At 42.0% G+C, this 19,393-nt stretch overlaps 1 protein-coding gene across 2 annotated transcripts; it reads left to right on the forward strand.

Moving 5' to 3' along the window:
- The first annotated feature begins 1,129 nt into the window (after positions 1 to 1,129).
- LOC125384230 (growth hormone secretagogue receptor type 1-like) lies at positions 1,130 to 17,513 on the forward strand. 2 transcript variants are annotated; one of them, XM_048402826.1, is made up of 2 exons: positions 1,130 to 1,217; positions 15,675 to 17,513. In XM_048402826.1, exon 2 carries the CDS (start codon positions 15,694 to 15,696, stop codon positions 16,972 to 16,974), a length of 1,281 nt encoding a protein of 426 aa, XP_048258783.1. In that variant the 5' UTR covers positions 1,130 to 1,217; positions 15,675 to 15,693; the 3' UTR covers positions 16,975 to 17,513. The 2 variants fall into 2 exon arrangements, with proteins under 2 accessions (XP_048258783.1, XP_048258781.1); XM_048402824.1 differs by lacking the exon at positions 1,130 to 1,217 and adding an exon at positions 15,164 to 15,224.
- The last annotated feature ends 1,880 nt before the right edge of the window (positions 17,514 to 19,393 follow it).

Consider the following 19,393-nt stretch of genomic DNA (forward strand, 5'->3'; position numbering starts at 1 on the left):
GCAGGTAATTTCTTTTTTTTTCCAAAAATATAAAGCATAATTATTTTTTTTCAAGAATTGTCGGGGAAAGTGTATGTTTTCCATTTTTTTGGTCGGTCTCTTTATTCTTCATATTGTCGGTAGTAACGGAAGTAGTGAAAGGGAAATACCCGGTGGCCATTACTGTAAGAATAGGTGCGCAATACATCATGCTTGCTCGAAGAACCGATTAACATGTGGCTGGGGTTGTGAAAGCCTTTGACTTGGTTGAATGCGGGTCATCGTACGCCGATGGTGTGGATCGTTGTTCATGCTTTCAGTCACTGGTTTTTCTGGTCCACTTTTTATTAATGGACGCCGTGAGATAGTTTAGTCAATAGACCGCAGCGTGACTGTCAGGCTCCAAATTAGAAGTTATTTGTTGTTAATTACAAACATCTCTCAATACATTAAACCTTTTTCAAACTATTAACTACGGACCCAACGTTGTCTCAAATCAACGAAGCCAAGTTGCATATTGCAAAACAGTGTGCGAGTCACAAATAACCAATTGAGACGTATTTAACACCGAGAGACAATAAAGATCCCCGAATCATCCCAATCCATAACGAAAGGAACCCCCAACTTCTGTTATCATCTTTCCCTAAATTCATTTGGAAATCAACTATTTGTGAGATAAGAGACTGCCTGTAAATGAAACCATACAAATTCAACCACAAACTACAAATACCAATAATTGGTTTGCACATCGCATTTCCTGGTGTCTGTGATATTCGACAGTCAATTTCCTTTTTATACAAGTTTTATTGACCGCGAGATCTGTCCCCTTTCTTTACTTAGAAGATGAATAACAGCACACGGCGGTGTCGCCCAAGGTACCAACACACCTGTGCCCTGATTTAGGCATGGGCAGTTTCTCTGTAGAAGCAGCTGTGCTTGTTTCAAGGTGGTCTCCGGAGAACTGACATTAATTCCATACAAATCAATGAAGAGCAAATATATTGGAGGGGACAACCAGCTTTTGAAACGAGGAAAAGAGCGGCCTTGCCTATACATTGATTAACTTTGCGTTAATCAAATAAGGGTCTGGTAAAGGTGTCGTCTGCTCTTACTTAGCAGACGACAAGAAGACTAAGGAAGACAACAATAACAGACATGGATTTACCTTGTGGTTAGACCTAAGGAATAAGGAACCGGTTTAGAGACTGACAGCAATTTGGACCATTCACAATTTGAAGGTATTTGAACAGATTCTTAAAAAAACGGTAATCTAAAAAGTATTTCCGACGTCCTGTCATTTTGGAGTAGTGGTTGATGTGTACGTGCATCCAAAACCAATTGCAAAATGACATACTGTGACCTACGTGTATAACGAACACGGTTATAACGAACTGAATGATGTAACGAACTGTTGTTTGGTCCCGGCCATTTGCTGTATATATGATGAATATATGCTTATAACGAACTACGGTTATAACGAACTAACGTTTGTGGTCCCTTTGAGTTCGTTATAACCGTAGTTTACTGTATATGTAAAGATGAAAGGGTGCCTAGATCTTTTTGGTAGCCTAGTAGTCAAAAGGTTCGCTCGTCACGCCGAAGACCAGAGTTCGATTCCTGACATGGGTACAATGTGCGAAGCCCATTTCTGGTGTCCCCCGCCGTGATATTGCTGGAATATTGTTCAAAGCGGCGTAAAACCATACTCACACACTGGTACAATGTTCAACCGACTTTCTGTAGTCTGATTGGGGTTGTTTAATCCGCCTGATCGTACTCAACGAAGCCATAGTGTGAGGACTATTATACTAAATATATGACTAGAGTAAAGAGTTCTCCGTGAAGTTTCAGTAGACATATGGCATGATTTAATTTTATTTTAATGATATTTGTTTGAATTCGAAGGGACCGCCAAAAAAGTAATTTGTTCAAGAAAGTACAGGAAACAAGGAATTTGACTCGGTTTTTACAAATAGTTCCCTCGACACGAGTAGCCAAATGGTCTAAATCCAGTTGCGTCCCTAAGCGGAGCGAGGATAGGCTGGCTGTGGGCTCAAATCCTCATTATGATCTCGTATAGTTAGTACCATATACATGTTTGTGCCCATCGGTTCCACAAAGGCCGGGTAGCCTAGTGGTTAAAGCGATCGCTCGTCACGCCCGGGTTAGTTTCCCGACATGGGTACAATGTGTGAAACCCATTTCTGGTGTCACCCGCCATGATATTGCTGGAATATTGCTAAAAGCGGCGTAAAACCATACTCACTCACTCCAAGGCCGGCGTCACTTCATGCCATGTCTATCACTAAGCTGACGCACCGTGGCCTGAAATACAGTTCAAAGCGGTCTTTTAACCTCACTTGACTCACCGATATAAAACCTAAAACCGGAAAAAACATATCTCCTTAAAATCCACAAACTAATATTATCGCCTGATACCAGTCTCAGTTCATTGTACTGATGCGACAGTGCCACGTGACACAAGAACATGCATCTTCGTCGTAACTGCAGTGTGTCACGTGCGTACTTGCCACCCAAATGTCAGATTTTATGTGCAAATACGATAACACATATTTAAGTGTGATACTTGTTCTTTCCTCTATCATGTTTCCTAAAAAATACTAATTTCAATGTAATATCGGCATAGTGTTACAATTATTTGCAGACCTTATGTTCTTTCTATTCTTTCACGAATTGCCAAAGTATTATTTTGAATGTAGGTGTGTGCGTCAGACATGACCTTTACTGTTCAAACGTTGTGATACCGCCTCGGTTGATTAGTGGCTACGTCGTCGACCCAGAGATCGAATGATCGCTGGTTCGATCCCGTGGCTGCGTGATACCACCGTGATACCGTCATACGTTAAAGATGGTACTTGTTACCCTGCTTAAGGGGATAAAACAAGGACTGGGCTCCGTTCCCCAAAGCGATCTTAGCACTCAGGTGATCGTAAGTCCCATACTTTAACATACTTTTAGGCTTACGATCATCGTAGCGCTAAGATCGCTTTGAGGAACGGGACCCAGGTCATTTTCCTTCCCCATCCTATAATTTCCTTCATCTACTCCCCAAGCTATTCGTTTTCTCTCTGATGTCATTACTATTCATTTTTCGCCCGCATACTACTCATTTTACTTCTCCATGCTATTCGTTATCTCTCTGATGTAATTACTATTCATTTTTCACCTGCATACTACTCATTTTACTTCTCCATGCTATTCGTTTTCTCTCTGATGTCATTACTATTCATTTTTCGCCCGCATACTACTCATTTTACTTCTCCATGCTATTCGTTATCTCTCTGATGTAATTACTATTCATATTCACCTGCATACTACTCATTTTACTTCTCCATGCTATTCGTTTTCTCTCTGATGTCATTACTATTCATTTTTCGCCCGCATACTACTCATTTTACTTCTCCATGCTATTCGTTTTCTCTCTGATGTAATAACTATTCATTTTTCACCTGCATACTACTCATTTTACTTCTCCATGCTATTCGTTTTCTCTCTGATGTCATGACTATTCATTTTCACCTGCATACTACTCATTTTACTTCTCCATGCTACTCATTATCTCTCTGATGTCATTACTATTCAGTTTTCACCTGCATACTACTCACTTTACTTCATGCTACTCGTTTCTCTCTATTACTCATTTTCTTTCTCGAAACACTGCACCCGTGATCAAGTGGACAGATGTCTCAGAGAGCTTAATGTAGTTGGTTCGATCCCCGGCCGAGTCATGCCATTAAAAGCGACAAAAACGTTTCCATATTCATAAGATTTGTCCGACAATATCGTGATCATGTGTTTCTGAATCACTATCAAATAGAGATGCTACCAGGTGGTATCTTGCCCCACCGGTGGCACAAGTACCGAAAACATGCAAAGGCTAGTCAATTGTTCGCGTGAACCACGGGAATATACGGTACAAGTCAAAATAGGGAATTGCATCCGACATCATTTTGGTCACTGATCCGTCAAATTTGGAAATGTCCTCCACATGTCTACCATAAACCTCTTTGAAAGCTTTGCTGGGGCCTAGAATTTTGTAACCTTGATCAAACAATTTCTGAGCATGAGTCGTATGGTGAGAGGGGGTACGGGTGGCCCAGTTGTCTAAGGCGCCGCGATTTCCTGTGCAGAGTTGCGTCTCTTGGGCACGCCCGAAACCTATGATTGTGGGTTCGTATGCCGGTTCGCCCCGATTATGTTTCCAGGTTTGTCAGCACCATACCCGTGCTCGTGGGTTTCACCGAAATGGTAAACGTCTGAGACCTGCATCACTTCGGGCTTTCCTCTCACATTAATTGACACGCCATGATATAACTGGAATACTGTTAAAAGCGGCGTTAAACCCAACTCACTCACTCACTCACGTATGGTGAGACAACATTCTCGATTGTACCTTAAAAGTTAAAAGTTGCCAAATGTAAACAAAAAAAGCCGGAGCTGCAGGAATATTGCTCGGCATGAAGGGACATTTGCTTATTTGAAAGTTAAAGTCATCCCTCTTGTCACACAGTCTTGTGGAGAGTTTTTTGCCACACTGAATCTTTATGCATATTTCAAATATGGAACAGATGAGGTGGTCTCACATGTCTCCTTTATTTCTTGTTCTGGTGGGTAGATCAGTGTAAGAGAATTGGCTGTTTGGCTATTATTGGACGATATCTGGTCATCGATATAGCTGAAGCTTAAGTTGAACTTCTTGGTCAAATTCCCTTGTTTTGATTTTGCCAACCCCAGCAGAAATTCCAATTCATATTGATAAAGAAACATACATTCTTATGATTATCGACATTAAAGGGAAGGTACGTGTAAGGTGAAATGGTGTTTAACGTCCAAGATTATTGCACTTATATAGCGACGTGCATGCACGTGTGTGTGTGTGTGTGTGTGTGTGTGTGTGTGTGTGTGACCAGTGTTTGGTTTAGCCCCTTAATGCCGAGCGGGGAGGTAACAACAAGTACCATCTTTTAACGGCTGTGGGTATGACGCTGTTGGGGATCGAACCCCGGACCTTCCACTTTCCGGGCAGACGCTCTACCACTAGACCGCGGAGGCTGTCTCGACGTAAAGGCATATTACCGTTCATTAAAGTAACTTCAGACACCGATTATGAGCACACAGCCAGAGTGAACATCCTCATGTATGATACAGTTACAAATGAATTGCAGCCATGTTTGTTTACGTGCGCACTCACACATCATCCAACCTCCATCAAAGGTTTTAGGAACGTAAAACAACAGTAGGCATCGCATCAATGTGTGGAGCTTAGTGAAAGTAGTTCCTGCGAGGAGCCTTCATTTGCATATTCATCCCATTGTGATACTAAGTTTATCGACTTGGTATATCTCACTTATTGGTTTATCTCACGGATTGGTTTATCTCACGGATTGGTTTATCTACTGGATTGGTTTATCTACCGGATTGGTTTATCTCATGGATTGGTTTATCTCGTGGATTGGTTTATCTCATGCTTTGGTTTACCTCATGATTGGTTTATCTACCGGATTGGTTTATCTACCGGATTGGTTTATCTCACGGATTGGTATATCTCACGGATTGGTTTATCTACCGGATTGGTTTATCTCACGGATTGGTATATCTCACGGATTGGTTTATCTCATGGATTGGTTTATCTCACGGATTGGATTATCTCACGGGTTGGTTTATCTCACGGATTGGCTTATCTCATGCTTTGGTTTATCTCATGGAACGGTTTATCTCATGGAATGGTTTATCTCACGGATTGGTTTATCTCATGGATTGGTTTATCTGGTGGATTGGTTTATCTCACTGATTGGTTTATCTCACGGATTGGTTTATCTCACGGATTGGTTTATATCATGCTTTGGTTTATCTCATGGAATGGTTTATCTCATGGATTGGTTTGTCTCACGGTTTGGTTTAGCTCATGGATTGGTTTATCTTATGGATAAACCAATCCGGTAGATAAACCAATCCATGAGGTTTGGTTTATCTCATGGATTGGTTTATCTCACGGATTGGTTTATCGCATGGAATGGTTTATCTCAAGGATTGGTTTATCTCATGCTTTGGTTTACCCCATGGATTGGTTTATCTCACAGATTGGTTTATCTCATGCTTTGGTTTACCTCATGGATTGGTTTATCTACCGGATTGGTTTATCTCATGCTTTGGTTTACCTCATGGATTGGTTTATCTACCGGATTGGTTTATCTACCGGATTGGTTTATCTCACGGATTGGTATATCTCACGGATTGGTTTATCTCATGGATTGGTTTATCTCATGGATTGGTTTATCTCACGGATTGGTTTATCTCACGGGTTGGTTTATCTCACGGATTGGTTTATCTCATGCTTTGGTTTACCTCATGGAATGGTTTATCTTAAGGAATTGTTTATCTCACGGATTGGTTTATCTCATGGATTGGTTTATCTCATGCTTTGGTTTACCTCATGGAATGGTTTATCTCAAGGAATTGTTTATCTCATCGCAGGGATGTGAGCAGATTTTCACGAAAAAAGAGGAAAAGTCTCGGGGGTTCCTGGGGCATGCCCACCCAGAAACTTTTAAAACATTTGATTGCATTTTAAGCAATTTCGTGCAGTTTGAACAACATTCACACCAAGAAATGTAATAAGTCAATGGCAAAAATCAATAAGTCAAATGAACAAGATGACAGATGCAGTAAAATTTCGAAGTTAAATCAGTACTTTTAAAAAATCGGGCATAGCTTTCGCGCACCTGGCTACCCGCCAGGTCTGGGAGCAATACTGCCATAAACTTCAACCCCCACCACCCAGACACAAGGACAACTGTCACAAGCGTGCAATGTCTGACCCTTTCCCCATGTTGAAGCATACTGAAAAAAACTTACCTTGTACTTACCTTTTGATGAAAAAACAAAACTCCATTGCAAACATAAGACATTAATACAACATATATCCCAATGTTATGGGGTTTTGGACGCTGAAGAAATATTCATAGTTTTCTCGCTAATCACATGAACTGTAAAACATCTCATTCACTTACAGGCTAAAAGACAACTTTATCTTAAAAACAAGCCATCAGATGACTCTGAGTATTTACAATTTCTGTGTGACGCCACACCCCTCGTTAGAGTGCAAGTATTCGTGACAGAAAACGTATGATGTCCGAAAACCTATGCTGGTGAAAGCTCTGATCGCAAACAGGACAATCCACGACGGTTGTCCGGTTTTCGATCATATTTTTCGGAGTGTTTTTTTTTTTTTTAAAATATTAAATTTTTACGCGGATGATGATTTTTTCCGAGGACTACTGTTTTAAAAAAACGCCGAAGTGGTAAACGTCTGAGACCTGCATCACTTCGGGCTTTCCTCTCACATTAATTGACACGCCATGATATAACTGGAATACTGTTAAAAGCGGCGTTAAACCCAACTCACTCACTCACTCACTCACTCACGTATGGTGAGACAACATTCTCGATTGTACCTTAAAAGTTAAAAGTTGCCAAATGTAAACAAAAAAAGCCATGACTGACTGTTGAATCAGAGGTTGTTATTGTGATTTCTACTATGAATTTGGGAATAACTTGACTCTGATTGTTGAATCAGAGGTTGTTATTGTGATTTCTACTATGAATTTGGGAATAACTCGACTCTGACTGTTGAATCAGAGGTTGTTATTGTGATTTGTCAGATAAGTCGGGGCGGTCGGGTAGCCTAGTGGTTAAAGCGTTCGCTCGTCACGCCGAAGACCCGGGTTCGATTCCCGACATGGGTACAATGTGTGAAGCCCATTTCTGGTGTCCCCGCCGTGATATTGCTGGAATATTGCTAAAAGCGGCGTAAAACCATACCCACTCACTCACTCACTCACTCACTCGTATGGACTCTGATTTTAGAAGAGATTTCTTTTGATTATGGAAATGGCTGTGTCACTTCTAAGTAACATACACTTATGGTAGAAACCTGAGAAAGAAAATATAATTTGTTCCCTACTCAAGGCGTCCTTATTTACCTGCCAGCCAATACCCACGTGCTCCACAAATGATCAAACACTCGACCTGGCCATGGGCTATCAATCATCAGATCAGATTGTCTGTTCGGATTGATCAATGAAACGCGAGGCTCGCCCCTCTCCAGCACGTTCTTCGAGTGCCTTTATCAACTCACGCTGGCCGTGATTATGGCTGGTGAGACGCTATGTTTATTTTTGTCATATCATCAAATATTTGCTCACATTAATATTTATTGGAAATTATGAAATTACTGAATGGATGTATTTGGGGCTGTTTTGTTTCTTGATACTAGTTGTTTGGATATTGGTATGTGTTCAAATAAACGTGTTGGTTGCCTCCAGAATTTCTTCAGGGTGAGAAGTTGAAGCTTGTGTAAAGCCTGACTATATTCTTGTTTATTCGTATTAATCGTATGTAAATGGGGTTGGTGGGATATTTGTTGCATCAGAATTATTACCGGTTTGGGACCGCCTCCATGGTCTAGTGGTAGAGCGTCCGCCCGGAGAGAGGAAGGTCCGGGGGTCGATCCCCGGCCGCGTCATTCCAAAAGACGTTAAAAGATGGTACTTGTTGTTACCCTGTCTGGCGCTCGGCATTAAGGGGCTGGTCGGCTCGGAGTCAGTATTCTGTGTCTGAGTGGGGTATTCATGTTAAACTGCGGCATGGTATCTCAGTGAGCTAGCACTATAAATCGGCATCAGTCCGGACTAGTACAAGCAGCCACACAAACACACACACACACTACATGCACGTCGCTATATAAGTGCAATATTCTTGGACGCGACGTTAAACCCCATTTCACCTCACCTAACCTTATCGGTTTGGATCGCCGTTTAACAGAATGTGGTCAACAGAGCCTAATAGATCGCTCTTATTGTTTCAAAATTGTTATTTATACCATTCCAGACGTTTTTTGTGGCTTTTTTATTAAGGATTATAAAACCTACGAGGTTCGTAAGAGGCAACTTAATCTATTCGGTGGTCAGGCTCGGCTACTTGGTTGATGGCGTGCCTACGTGCCCTGAGGGCGTGGATCGTTGCTCATGATATCAATCACTGGGTTGTCTGGTCCAGACACAATTATTTACAGGACGTAGTCATATAGTTCTAATATCGATGAGTCGACAAACATACACACATTGATGGATAATTTTAACCTTTCAGGATACGATGGTTATTGGTCGAATTCCAGTTTCGTCCCAGTCACGATCCTTGATTTCTCAGCAACATATCAGGGCTCGCGGGTTCACAAAAGTAACAATGTTTAAGACCCGTGCCACTTTGGCTTCCCTCGCACGTTATTCTGACATGTCATCTTTAAGTGAAATACTCAACTCACTATTGCATTAGGGGCGCGATTCGCTGTGCAGAGTTGCCTCCCTTTGCCACGCCAGAAACCTGTGATTTTGGGTTCGAATCCCGGTTCGCCCCGATTATGTTTCTAGGCTTGTCAGCACCATACCCGTGCTCGTGGGTTTCACCGAAGTGGTAAACGTCTGAGACCTGCATCAATTCGGGCTTTCCTCCCACATTAAGCTGACACGCTGTGATATAACTGGAATAATGTTAAAAGCGGCTTTAAACTAAACTCACTCACTCACTCACTCACTCACTCACTCACTCACTATTGCATTATCCTTCCATTCGATATTTTTCATATTTAAATCGTGTGTTGAACAAAACAGGACAAATGTGTTATATAGAGAGTCTCACCCGAGTGTCTTTTGATATCAAATATATCGACACGAGTTGATAAAAGTGGAAAAATTCCGAGGCTTGCCGAGTATTTTTGCCACTTTTATCAACGAGTGTTGATATATTTGATATCAAAAGACACGAGGGTGAGATTTTATTTATCATCCAACATCATTCTTCCAACTTTATCAATTTGTAGACAGTTATTAGCAGTGACTTCAGTGTAAAAAGTACTGCCTACAGCTTCAGTAGCAGAGCCATTAGTGATGTCATTTGATTGTGACGTCATGGTAACAGTGACGTCACAATGGTCTGCAAAGCATTCTGATGTAATTTCATTGCAGCGATATCTACAGTGTAGATATCGCTTGATCTCATCCAAGCGATATCTCCTGTGGGAGCCAGTTTTGGATGATAAATAACCTATGCCAGATATACAATATTATTACATTTGTTAAATCTAAACTGAGACTTCTGGTTTGGATAATTGTTACTCCCCATTTATTGTATTAACAGACCGCCGTCATATTGCTGGGATATTGCTGTGTGGCGTTGAACAACAAACAAACAAACAAAACAAATATAAATATCAGAGGTTGCACGGGTCAGGCATCAGAGGTTGTTTTATTAGGATCACAATATTCTAGGCCTCGGTAAAACTTTCAAAACGTTTTACGGTAGCCATTGTGGAGGATGGGTTTTTTTCCAAATTAGACGCATCAGTGACAAAAAATATGTCTGATGCAATTCCTTAGTTTGACTTTTACCACATGTTATACGCTCACCTTTTCGCGAATACCTGGCATCATCAGTATTTGATAGTGATTCATAAACACATGCTTTTGATGTGGTCGAAATCGTACAATGAACTACTTTAAGTGGAGATGTCTTATGATTATGAAAGGGTTTTGTCGCTTATATTTTCAGGATATCCAGCATCCAGTGTACAATAAAAAACTTTTTGTAGAAGTTGGGGACAAGTCATATGTATCCCCGCCCATCCTCCCTCCACCCCCAATTGGAACAAATCATTTGTTTTATTTATTTTTTTAACAGAACGGCATTTTATTTCTCTCAGGCCGAAAGCATCGGCATATGAAGTACAAAAGTATTTTACATTGCGGTGAACAGAGGAAACCTGGAGCTTTTTGCAATTTTCATTTCATTCATTGTCAAAAAATGTACATAGTTTCTTTTGGACATAGATCTTAGGGCAGTTAAATAATTGCTGGAGTTGTGAGTTTGGACTTTTTGAATAGTGTTTTGGAATGTACATGTCCCTTTGTGCATTGACATAGTTACATTTGAAAATACAGTGGAATTCATCTCCAAAGTCAAAACTATCACACAACTTGCGTAAACGTTATAATTAATTCAAGGAGGTTTTAGTTCATTTACGGCAAGTATGGGTTGTTGAAGACCTATTCTACCCCGGATCTTCACGGGTCTCATTCAACGGGGTTTTATTCCATTTAAAACACATTCTACGTCATGCTACAGAATAGCGGTGTGGTGAAACGAAATACGGATTATACTAGGTCGCAGGTGAGAATTAATGTTTGAATCAGATCAACGCCCGCACCATGCTCTACACACTCCCTGTCATAAAAATTCACTTCAGTAACATGGCAATATATTGACATGTTTATTTGCGTCTTGTTGGGGCACTGGTGGCCCAGTCGTCAAAAGCGCCGCAATTCGCTGTGCAGAGTTGCGTCCCCTGGGCACGCCAGAAACCTATGATTGTGGCTTCGAATGCCGGTTCGCCCCGATTATGTTTCTAGGTTTGTCAGCACCATACCCGTGCTCGTGGGTTTCATCGAAGTGGTAAATGTCTGAGACCTGCATTACTTCGGGCTTTCCTCCCACATTAAGCTGACACGCCGCGATATAACTGGAATACTGTTAAAAGCGGCGTTAAACACAACTCACTCACTAAGCCGCGCTGTATGCAAATAGTTGCAAATGGATCAACAACTCTCGATGCGCAAGTACACCCCGTCCGTACTCTTTCCATCGCCGATACCCTTTGCGAATCCTACATACAATATGGAGCACCGCTCGCTCATATACGTAAGTACGAAGCATCACTCGTTCATTTTAGGGAACTGGATGTGGGAATATATCCCGGAGAGGCACGGGTTAATACTTTAACTGTCATTTGAAAAATAAAATGACAGGTAAAGCGATAAGCAACTGTATGTAAACCAAGGGTATAAAAAGCTTAATAACCGTATTTACCAGGAATGTCCGTCTTTGTCTATAAGGTGTCTTCATATATCGCTAACTTGACTACATATCACGTTTCAAGGATGATATTTACTGAGATTTTAATTGGAAAGTTTCTACGAGTTTAAAAGAAAAATGCTAATCCTTACATAAAAGCAACTGGGGGCGGTTTTATTATACTGCATGTCCTTTTTTTTAACCGACAATACTGTTCAGGCAAATCACGTTCCAAAGCGTTAACTCAATACGAGTGACATATGTGCACACAGCTCTATTGATCCTAAGGTTTGAGGTGATATATTAATGTTTAACGCAGCTCTCAGCAATATTCCGGCGATATGACGGCACGCGGATTCATACAGTTTGCACATTGGTTTTTCGATCCATACCTCAATGAACCGAAAAAAATACACAGTCAATCCTTAAATCAACCAAGAGTTACGTGTCGATTCCCAAATTGAAACAATATGTTAACCCAGAATCTGTACGTGAAAGATCTGTACGTAAAACAAACAACCAACAAGTGGTACACAATCAACAAAAGTTTACAAATCAGCACAAATTCCTTCACAGCAAATACAATGGCGGTAAACAGTGCGTCAGTATGGTTTAACGCCGCTTTTAACAATACTCCAGCAATATCACGGCGGGGGATACCAAAAATGGGCTTCACCCATTGTACCCATGTCGGGATTCGAACCCGGGAACGAGCGAACGCTTTAACCACTTGGCTACCCGACAGCCCCTGGCAGTAAACAATAGAGTGGTAGTACAATATTCAATGGCCATAAACAATATGATGGCAGTCCTCAGTATCAAAAACAAAAATACAGTGGTGATAGCTAAGGTCAGTGATAATAATGTATATTCAATTAGCGACTGTGGCCAAGCTTTCGGGATGGGCTAGGCAGGGAATCAGGAATGGTGAGCGATCCTCACATGAAAGCTGGTTTCAAAGCCCTGAAAATGTGTGTGAGTGAGAGACCAAATGTGCGAGAGATGCTTAAATACGCTACTGTCCCCTTATACAGTCCTACTCGCTTCCAGAAAACCACAGAATAGTCCGTTCCAGTCCACGGTATACTAGAAGTTAACACACCACATTAGTATCTAAATATAGTAACTTTCTGACGACTGCTTAGAATAAAAAGTACTACATTTCTGACGACCAATCACTACCAAAACACAATGGAATGAGCGTCTACCGAATCTCAATTAAAACACAGTTACAATCATTGTTAAACAGTAAGATACACAGTTATGAAAAACAAGTGAAAACGAGAATGATCATCCGATTCATTTGGTCGCCTCTTTCAACCAGCATACGCCGCTGGTGATATCGTCGTTTGTTTGTTTGTTGTTTAACGCCGCACTCAGCAATATTCCAGCTATATGACGGCGGTTTGTAAATAATCGACTCTGGATCACACAGTCCAGTGATTGTTATCAAGAGCATCGATCCACACAATTGGGATACGATGACATGCATCAACCAAGTCAGCGAGCCACCCGATCCAGTAAGTCGACTCTTACGACCAGAATAGTCGCCTCTTTCGACAAGCATAGTCGCCTCTTACGACCAGCATAGTCGCCTCCTACGACAAGCATTGGTTGCTGAAGAGGGGATCTATTCAAACCCGGAAATCCGACGGGATATATTTGTGATTGGATGTTGTCGGATGCCGCAATCGTGGTTATTTCAGCCTGTACGTTTTGGGAGGCACACCAGTGAATGAGACAAAGTAATGGTCGATAGCAGGAGCGACGTTCCGAGGCAAGAGCGAAGAAACAGTCCGGTCAAACCATACTATCCCAAACGTAGGGGATTTTCGAAAACAGTTAACTACGTTTATATCGAATACGCTTATAACGAACTGACGGATATAACGAACTGTTTTTTGGCACCGGCCATTTGCTGTTTATATGCTTATAACGATCTTCGCTTGTCACGAACTAAAATACGTGGTCCCTATGAGTTCGTTATAACCGTAGTTTGTATAAGAGATGATTACATGAATACAAAGATTTATCGAGTGATGGTAATGGATGAGTAAGAAGGAAGGACTAGGTGTAACATGACCCACGATTGGTCAAACATTCGTTCTTACGGCGTGGCATGGTCCGAATCAATCTCCCAATCGCGTACCTATTCCGCCCGGTGATTTCCAGGGGGTCTTACTAAGAACAGCGTACCTTTTAATCACCAGGAATCACAAGGAATGTCATTATGATTGACAGACTTTGTTCAAACATATGGTCTCTCGCAACAAAACCTTTGTCAGCACCACACATGTGATCGTGCGTTTCACCCAAGAGGTAAACGTCTGAAATCTGCCTCACTCCGGCTTGAATACCGATTGACATGAAAGTCATTTTATAATAAAATATAAAATAATTGCACGAATTTATAAAGAACTTAATAAGTCTGAAAAAACATCACCAGACTTAAACCATGTTAGTGAAAACATCACTGATATTTACTATAACTTTTTTATTTTTAGCTGGCTATAGACTAAAGGTTACAGACCGAAGGAGACTACGTGTATAATCTAATCCCCTAATGCATAGCTGAGTGAGTTCTAGATATGATCAATGGCGACTGGCAAAGTGGGAACCCCCCTACCACACCCCCACACACCCCACAGCCCCATATAAATGAAAGCGGCGTAAAGACCTGGGGTAGAATAGGTCTGTAGAATAGTTTGTATATAATTAATCTGTAACATTGTAACGCGTGACACGCAAATAGACTACTTCTCTCTGGGTCTTCGAGCAACCCATTCTTGCTGTAACCTATAGGCGACTATGCTTATCGTAAGAAGCGACTAACGGGATCGGGTGGTCAGGCTCGCTGACTTGGTTGATGCATTTCATCGTGTCCCAAATGCGTGGATCGATGCTTATGATGTCAATTACTGGCTTGTCTGGTCCAGACTCGATTATTTACAGACCGCCTTCATATAGCTGGAATATTGCCGAGTGCGGCGCGACAACAAACAAACAAACAAACAAAGCGGCGTTAAACCCAACTCACTCACTCACTCTGATCAAAACAACGTTCTTGTCGCCCTTTAAAGTTGTTGTTGATTGCACTTCCCAGGGACGTGAGATGTCATGATTTATATAATGCATTTTACTTGTATCAACGTCGGCATAGTTTAAATAACTGCTTATTCAAGGGGCTTATCTCTTCCCTTGCATAATCCCTTCCCGTTCCTCGTGCACGGCTCACCTGTAACGGGATCAAAACAACAAAGTCTTTCGCCGGGGCAGGTCACAAGCTGGATGTCATATCAATAATCAGGCAATGTGTTCAGGTAGGAGGATTTTTTCCCCCGTCTCACATTATAATGTCGGTGCTCCGTCCTCCAGTGGCTGTAATACCGGTAGACGATGAGTGAGTGAGTGAATTGGGTTTACGCCGCTTTTAACAGTATTCCAGTTATATCACGGCGTGTCAGCTTAATGTGGGAGGAAAGCCCGAAGTGATGCAGGTCTCAGACGTTTACCACTTCGGTGAAACCCACGAGCACGGGTATGGTGCTGACAAACCTAGAAACATAATCGGGGCGAACCGGAATTCGAACCCACAATCATAGGTTTCTGGCGTGCCCAAGGGAAGCAACTCTGCACAGCGAATCGCGGCGCCTTAGACGACTGGGCCATCCGTGCCCCCTGGTAGACGATGAACGAAATCCTACTCATTCACCACTTCAATAAATACGAGGGACATGTTTATCCTTAAAATTATTCTTTTTCTTTTCCAGATTTTCAAACTACGACAAGATGATCAACAACTCAAGCACATACTCAACCCTTAATGACGTCACTGGGACAAGTCCCACCTTTGACGACGTCATTAGTACGGTTCCCTCTTTCGATGACGTCACCAACATCTCGCACCTGTTCCATCGAAAGAAGAAGTCAGGATCTCATAACGTGACCGCGGAGGATCTGGAGTCGTTTAAAATTGCCGATGTCGTTAATCTGTACATTCCGCCAGTGATTCTCGTGGCCGGAAATCTCTGCAACATCCTGTCAATCGTGGTCATGCGCACTCGCCACTTCCAAAACATCTCCACGTCGATATACATGATAGCGTGTGCTATCAATGACACGGTGAGCTTGTGGATTTCTCTGTTAGCACATTGGCTGTACGTGAACTTTCCGGAGGCAATAATACGCACGGAGTATTCACACATTATGTGTAAGTTTTTTAACTTTTATGGCTGGGGGAACTGTGACTATACGATAATCCTCACCGCGGCCATGACCGCCGACCGCGCATTTGCAATAATGTATCCTATTAAGGCCTCCGTTCTTAATCTGACCAAACGGGCGAAAATCACGGTGTCCTTGTTGGTGATAATAGTTGTTGCTAAGGAGTTCCACCTTCTCATTTCTTCCGACATCGTCCCTGCCACGCGACGTGATCGTCTCTGCGACGTTATCCCAATATCCCCCACCTACAAGTACTTCTGGGATGACGTATGGCCGTGGATTCATATCACATATCTCACCGTGTGCTTCGTCGTAATACTTAGCAGTAACGTCATAATATTCCTCAACGTCAGGCGTTCTGAAGAGATGAAGGACTTCATACAAACCGGGCACCGAGAAAGGAGCGGTTCGGAGACGTCCACCAGCAATGCCGGGACCCGGTCAAAGTTGTTGCAGATCACGACGATGTTGCTGGCGCAGTCAACGACGTTGATTCTTCTGACGTATCCCTTTTCTCTACATCTCGCGATTTCCTCCCAGATTCCTGACCTGTACACGGACCCTGTTAAGAAGGCAGCCAACCAGTTGGCTTTTTCTGTGGTGTTTTATTTGCTCTATTCCAACAAGTGCGTCAATTTCACAATTTACTGTATTAGTGGTGAACGATTTCGACTCGCACTGAGAGAAGTGTTGTGTTGCAGATCATCCCGGAAACGTCACGTCACCATCACTATGATGATAAAACCCGTCATCTCTGCAAGCCAGACCACCATCAGCACCATATCCAGTATCCAGATGTCATCTCTCAAGGACACAAGTAAACAGGTGCGCGATGTTCCGGGATAAGCACGGAGCGCACGTTCTGCGCGTGCTCCTGATCCCATGCCACGTCGCGCACGTGCCTCATGACCAAATGCCTCGTGACCTGTTTCGATGAGATCACTCTTGTGGCAGGAGGGCGGTTACTTTTCGTATTGACGAGGACAAATTAATTATTATATGTTCGTCAGAATCGCCGCCTGTTTATGTTCACGTTGTGCAGCGGTTCAAAATATTCAAAGAACAAAGTATTCTCATGGTTTTTAGAGACAGGTTCAAATGCATTCATTTAATTTTGTATACTTGAAAACCGATTCAAAGATTTTTTATCAATAAACTTCGATCCGGGCACATACAGACGTCACATCCTGAAGTGACGTCACATCCTGTGCAAAAAAGACCACAAAGAAAACATGATACACTATTGATGAGAACTAATTGTTTTAAATTCTCGACTGCTTTAATCCTTCTTCGGGAGAAAACACCAGGTCTTGTTATCAGCTATTGTGTCTAACCAAACAAATGTAAACAGAGTTGTGCAGAGTTGCGTCCCTTGGGCACGCCAGAAACCTGTGATTGTGAGTTCGAATCCCGGTTCGCCCCGATTATGTTTCTAGGTTTTCCAGCACCATACCCGTGGTCGTGGGTTTCACCGAAGTGGTAAACGTCTGAGACCTGCATCACTTCAGGCTTTCCTCCCACATTAAGCTGACACGCCGCGATATAACTGGAATACTGTTAAAAGCGGCGTTAAACCCAACTCTCTCTCTCACTATTATTATTATTTGGTGTATACAACCTTCGAACCGATGTGGAACCATCTTTTAACAATTATGAAGTCAGTAACAGTAGATCGATATGGATAGGGCTCCTCCGCGTGTGCCTTGTGAAGGAACACGCCACCTGTAGATTATCCTCTCTGAAAGCACTTCAATATACATGGTTCTGAATATATGTTTTCTTCCTACCACCGACCCCACGGGATTTAAAACAGCTGTAAACCAAGTACTAACATACGGAGAATTGCATGGAGTGTACATATAGCTTTTTTCTATCAACTGTCTATGTATGTTTGTGAGTTAACTTTTTAACGGCTGTGTTATAATGTGTGTTACATACCGATTGACTTAACTGTGAACCCCGTACATATATTAGATAACCAGATAGACCTTTAGGGTTATATAGTTAATATACGGTTACATGTATCTCATTTCCATACATGTTCATTATATCTTGCCATGTTCTAGGTTTAGAAACGCAAATTTATCAAGATTTTTTAAAGAAACATAATTTTGTCGATATTCATGAGAAAGCATTAAAGTGTGACGTCGTGTAACCATGGAAACAGTTTGTAGCAGGGAAGTTATTAATAAAATACTTTACACTGTAGACTTTAGTGGAATATGTCAAAACCAGACTCTGATTAATCCGGATCTCTGTCAATAATGGACAACATTTTCTGTCCCGAATGTATTTCGTTGATTTTGCAGGAAATAAATTCTGACCATTTTATCTTGATATCCTTGGGTGGAAACTTGAGCAATGTCATCTCTTATAGGATCCATTCTAATTAGTGCCTTTTACCCTGCTTAAAGGCGAATGCGGTTGTGTAGCATACTATTCAAAGCGATGGTTCCTCATTTAAAACGGGGTTCGATTCCCCCTCAAGTGTAAGGTATGGAACCAAATCGTGATGTCCCCCGTCGTAATAGGGCATGATTATTGCTGAAAGCGAGGTAAACCAAAACTCCTCACTCACTCACTCACTCACTCACTCACTCACTCACTCACTCTTCCAAATATCCATGATTTACCCGAAAACCTTAAAGGACATTGAAATCGCGTGTCAGAATGTATCAATCAGTTTGACTAAATGTGAAGACACACTTTCTGATCTCAGCAAATTTGGGAATTCCGAAGCAGTGATTGCATATTGAAATTTGGGAATTCCGAAGCAGTGATTGCATATTATTTGGCACCGCAGAGAGAGTTATTCAAGAATTATCAAGGTGGGTTGTAAATACTTGACCCAGAGCCACTCGGCTGAGTGTTTGTGCAATGAAGTGCGCACATTCAGATTCTCTCTCTCTCTCTCTCTCTCTCTCTCTCTCTCTCTCTCTCTCTCTCTCTCTCTCTCTCTCATGCACGGTCATACACGGGGCATTCACAATCACTCACACATACCCACACACAGAAATATGGTCTCACTCACATAATCACACACACAACATACATACGCACACACACAAGGTCACACAATGCTGCAACTCTATCCTAAATCTAGTTGGCAGTTACGAGAGCAGGGTACGGGGCTCACTGGAAGAAGGGCCCCAAGTTAGCTGATTTCAGCTGATAATTTAGCCTTAAAGCCTTGTGACTTGTCCCTCAACTGTAACAGTGCTGGCCTTATCCTGAGGTTAAGTTATTGGTCACGTGATTAAAACGG

The sequence above is a fragment of the Haliotis rufescens genome, unplaced genomic scaffold (genome assembly GCF_023055435.1).
Source record: "Haliotis rufescens isolate VD_foot unplaced genomic scaffold, xgHalRufe1.0.p SCAF_29, whole genome shotgun sequence".
NCBI classification, from domain to species: Eukaryota; Metazoa; Mollusca; class Gastropoda; order Lepetellida; family Haliotidae; genus Haliotis; species Haliotis rufescens.

What these genes read in the sequence shown, in the direction of transcription:
- LOC125384230 (XM_048402826.1), top strand. Translation starts at nt 15,694, where the DNA reads ATGATCAACAACTCAAGCACATACTCAACCCTTAATGACGTCACTGGG.